This window comes from Stegastes partitus, unplaced genomic scaffold, assembly GCF_000690725.1.
Source record: "Stegastes partitus isolate 25-593 unplaced genomic scaffold, Stegastes_partitus-1.0.2 Scaffold805, whole genome shotgun sequence".
NCBI classification, from domain to species: domain Eukaryota; kingdom Metazoa; phylum Chordata; class Actinopteri; family Pomacentridae; genus Stegastes; species Stegastes partitus.
In genome coordinates this window covers 363,178-366,995 of record NW_007578536.1, presented here as the reverse complement: position 1 = coordinate 366,995, position 3,818 = coordinate 363,178, and the positions used below count along the sequence as shown (strand labels likewise).

At 41.1% G+C, this 3,818-nt stretch overlaps 1 protein-coding gene across 2 annotated transcripts in view; it reads right to left on the bottom strand.

The window, feature by feature from the left end:
• The window catches only part of hlfb (HLF transcription factor, PAR bZIP family member b), a 14,464-nt gene that overhangs the window by 7,246 nt on the left and 3,400 nt on the right, over nt 1-3,818 (bottom strand). For both annotated transcript variants that reach the window (XM_008292373.1, XM_008292374.1), the window contains exon 2: nt 2,789-3,148. In XM_008292373.1, the coding sequence (XP_008290595.1) occupies nt 2,789-3,148 (360 nt within the window). The remainder of the gene's footprint in view (nt 1-2,788; nt 3,149-3,818) is intronic.

Sequence of the window (3,818 nt, the reverse complement as noted above, 5' to 3'; positions counted from 1 at the left end):
ATGTTTTTTCTCTGAGGGACACGAACAGCAAAGTCAAAGAGGAAGTCGTCACGATACACACACACACACACACACACACACACAGTAACACACACACAGTAACACACACACACACACTCACTCAGGTGTTGAATGTGACACTCCTCTAACTCGTGTTTTCAACCAAACACACTCGAGACCGACTCAGGACTGAATAAAATAAAATATAAAATAAAATAATAAATTTGCATATTTTTTAATTGAACATTTACTTTTATCTTATTGGCTGTTTAACTGTTCAGATTACATCTAAAAAAAATAACAAAAATTCCGAAAAAAGGTTTTAATGAACATGTTGACTGTACAAAAACAACAACAACAAACAAAAACAGGTAAACAATACAAATATCAGTATTTTTTTTAATCAGTAGTTTGTGCTTTTAAAGTGATAAATAATTATTATGAATAAGAATCTGTTCTCGATGAACCCACCTGGTTAAATAAAGGAAAAATAAATAAAATAAACGATAAAAAAGTAATAAAATTATTAATGATTGTTATTTTCCAGATATTTAAAGAACGTTTTTGTATCTTAAGGATTTAAACATGTTGAATTTTGTTTTTATTTTACTTCATAGATTTTCTGTGTTTTGTTGATTAATTCACATAATGTCTAATAAAATCATAAAAAAGTTTTCATTTCATGCTAATTATATTAAAAATAAAAAAAAACATCATGTTCAATAATCTGCATTTTTACAAACAGGATTTTAGCTGGTTGTTGTTATTTTGAACATTATTTTCCATATTTTAAAAGAAAATTTCTGTATATTAAACATTTTAAACAGTAAATGAATTTTAAAAATGTAATTTTACAGATTTCGTAAAATCGCAGAAAAATTCATCAAAAAAAAAAGAAAAAAAAAGACAGAACAGGTGAAAACTGTAAAAAAATGTCAAAAATATTTGTTGTTTGTTTTTATGAGCTGTAAATAAAATAAATCCGTATCTTTAGACACAAACTTGCACAGCTTCATGTATTTAATTCAGCTAAAAGTGTGATTTTTTAAACAGATATTTGCTTTTCCTTTTTTTTAGTTCCTGAATGTTTTTATTTTATTTTTTTACGTGTCTTTGCTGTCAGATGTTCACCATCTCTTCTTGTTCTTGCTCTCCAGCAGCGTTGGCGTCGTCAGTCTGAGGATGTGCACGATCCAGACTTTGGCCTCTTCGTGCCGCCGAGCGAACAGCGTTTGTTCTGTTTCTCTGATAAACACTCAGTCGGATCGTCTCCGTTCATCAGATTCATCGTGGGTTTGCTCTTCGGTTCGATCCTCTGAACTCGGAGCAGCAGCTTCTGGGGCTTTTATTCGGCTCCTCAATGAGGTTCATTTTTCAGGAGTTTATCAGGACGAACTCCTGCGTTTATGCTTCTACTTACAAGAAAAACATGTAAAAAAGAAAAACTAGACTCAACACATTTCCAAGTGTTCGGCCTTAAAACTCGATTTTTACAGAATCTGGTGGAAGCCAACTGTTTATTTTTGGTGATTTTTTTTAATTAAAGACGCCGAATGAAGCGATTTTGATGAAACAACAAAATGATTTCCTCAGATATCAAAAAACAATCTGACTGAAATTCATCTGGAGGCGACCAAATCAGAGCTCAAAGTCAGGATTCGTGGTTTAATCTGGACCTTGTTGGTTGGATGAAGGTTCACTGCAGAGCCGCAGCTAAAGATTCTTCTCTGGACGAACTTATGAGCTGTTTGGTCTCTACAACGCCTGAAAATATGAAAAACGTGGATCATCGTTTCCTCAAATGTCTTGTTTTGTCCAAAGTTTTCAGTTTACTGTCACAGAGGAGGAAAGAAACCAGAAGATATTCACACTGAAGACGCTGCAGTCACAGAGTTCAGACAGTTCTTATGAAGAAACGACTCAAACTGATTGTTAAAACAGTTTCTGATCAGATGCGTCCGCTCGTTCCTCGACTTGGAGGCGAATAAACTTGTTTTTCTAGAGTCAGACCGATTCTTCTGAGCGTTCCATCTTGTTTTCTGCTCATCCATCACTGATAATTACTGCAGAGAACAAACTGACGAGAGCTTTCTTTCGGTTCCCGGTCAGAGACAGAACTCTGGTTGTTCGGGCCGACGCTGGAGATCCGCTGATTCTTCTGCTGCTGAGTCATGAAGCTGCTTCCGTTTCAGCTGAACCTCCTGACTGTTGCTATGAAACATCACGATTTTAAGCCCCGATTCGGTAAATTTTCTTAACAGAACTGCACTCACGATGCGTTCAAGGACTGTTGGAATGTTGATAACTGGCTTCAGGCTGAAAAACTGAGCAATTCTGGAGATTTTCTTGAAGATAACAAACCAGAGACTAAAGGCAGAAGGGGGTTATTTTTACAGAAAGACTGTAACCGGTTCTGTCTTTGCTCAACCAAGTTTCATGAAGTTCAGCCGGATGGTTTTAAAGTTGTTAAAAGACAAACAAAATGTACAGCAAATGTTCTTTTGTCTGAGATTCACCGAGGCAGCATAAATAACCTCCACCGCTACGCTGACGACACTCTGTTTTACCTACATAATAGAACTAGCCAGGTTGGTTTAAGCCCGTTTAAGATTGAAAAGTTCACCAGGTGGCGACTCTGTCTCCATCTGAATCTCACATAAACTACATTTTGTAACATCTTTATACCAGTGAATGGAAAACACTGCCTGTGACAGTCAAAACCAGGATCTGGTCTGATGTGAACACAGTAAACCCTGCTGAACCAGGTGTGTACAGGTGTGTCTGTTACCTGCTCTGGCCGGGCTGCTGTGCAGGCAGTTCGGCGAGACGACGCTGGCGTGCACGGAGGTGGAGGCGTGGTTGCTGAGGTCCATCACGGTGGGCGGGGCCGGCGTGGGCGGGGCCGGGGCCATGATGGGCGGCTGCCGCTGGTCGTGGCGGTGCTGCTCGTGGTGGTGGTGGTGCTGGGACGGGCTGGACGGGATGCCGTTCTCGGACAGGAACTCCTCCAGGTCCATGTACTCCAGCTGGAAGGTGTCACCGTCGTAGGGCAGCGTCTTGTCCCAGAGCGTGGGGCCGAGGAAGGCCGACTGGGGGGCGCTGCGCTCCTCCTCCAGGTTCTTCTCCTTCTCCTGGTCCTTGCCGAACGCTGAAACATGGAGGAAGGACTCGGTCAGTACAGAAACACTAGAACGGTCCAGGGGACAGGAGGCCTGGCTCTGACGAAGCTTCAGTCTGTTAAAGGAAGAGGTCACTTCCCACCGCTGCTCAGAAATGAATCCAGACCACACAGGAAACATGCTTCTGAGCAGCTAGTTTACAGGATGAAGTCATTTTTTATCAAAACACTTGAAACGTTTTAAAGGTCTGATCAGATCCAGACTCCAGCAGGAGACCTTCAGCACAGAGAAGCTTCTCATTGTTGGGTTTCTGTTGGAGTTCTTTGTCTGACTTGGTGAAGGACGTTGAGATAACGAGCTGTGGACTGACGCCTTCAACACAAACCTGTGGGTCTGCACTTTGTAATCATCTGACTGGAGCTGCAGGTTTGGTTAACTTGGACCGATCAGCTCCCGTCTGGTACCATTCACTTTCTGTTTCTAGAACGTTTTCACCACCGATCACTGGACCAATCACCAGAGCCCCACTGAGCATCTTCTGGATTATTAGTATGGTCATGTTTACTGTTCCCCGTCCAAAGCAGCTCTCTCTGATTGGTTACGACCGGCAGCCAATCAGCACTGGAGGACTGATGCTGAGGAAGTGTCCGTTAAACATATAAAATAAAAAATAAAATGTGCTTTAATGAAGTCACAGCT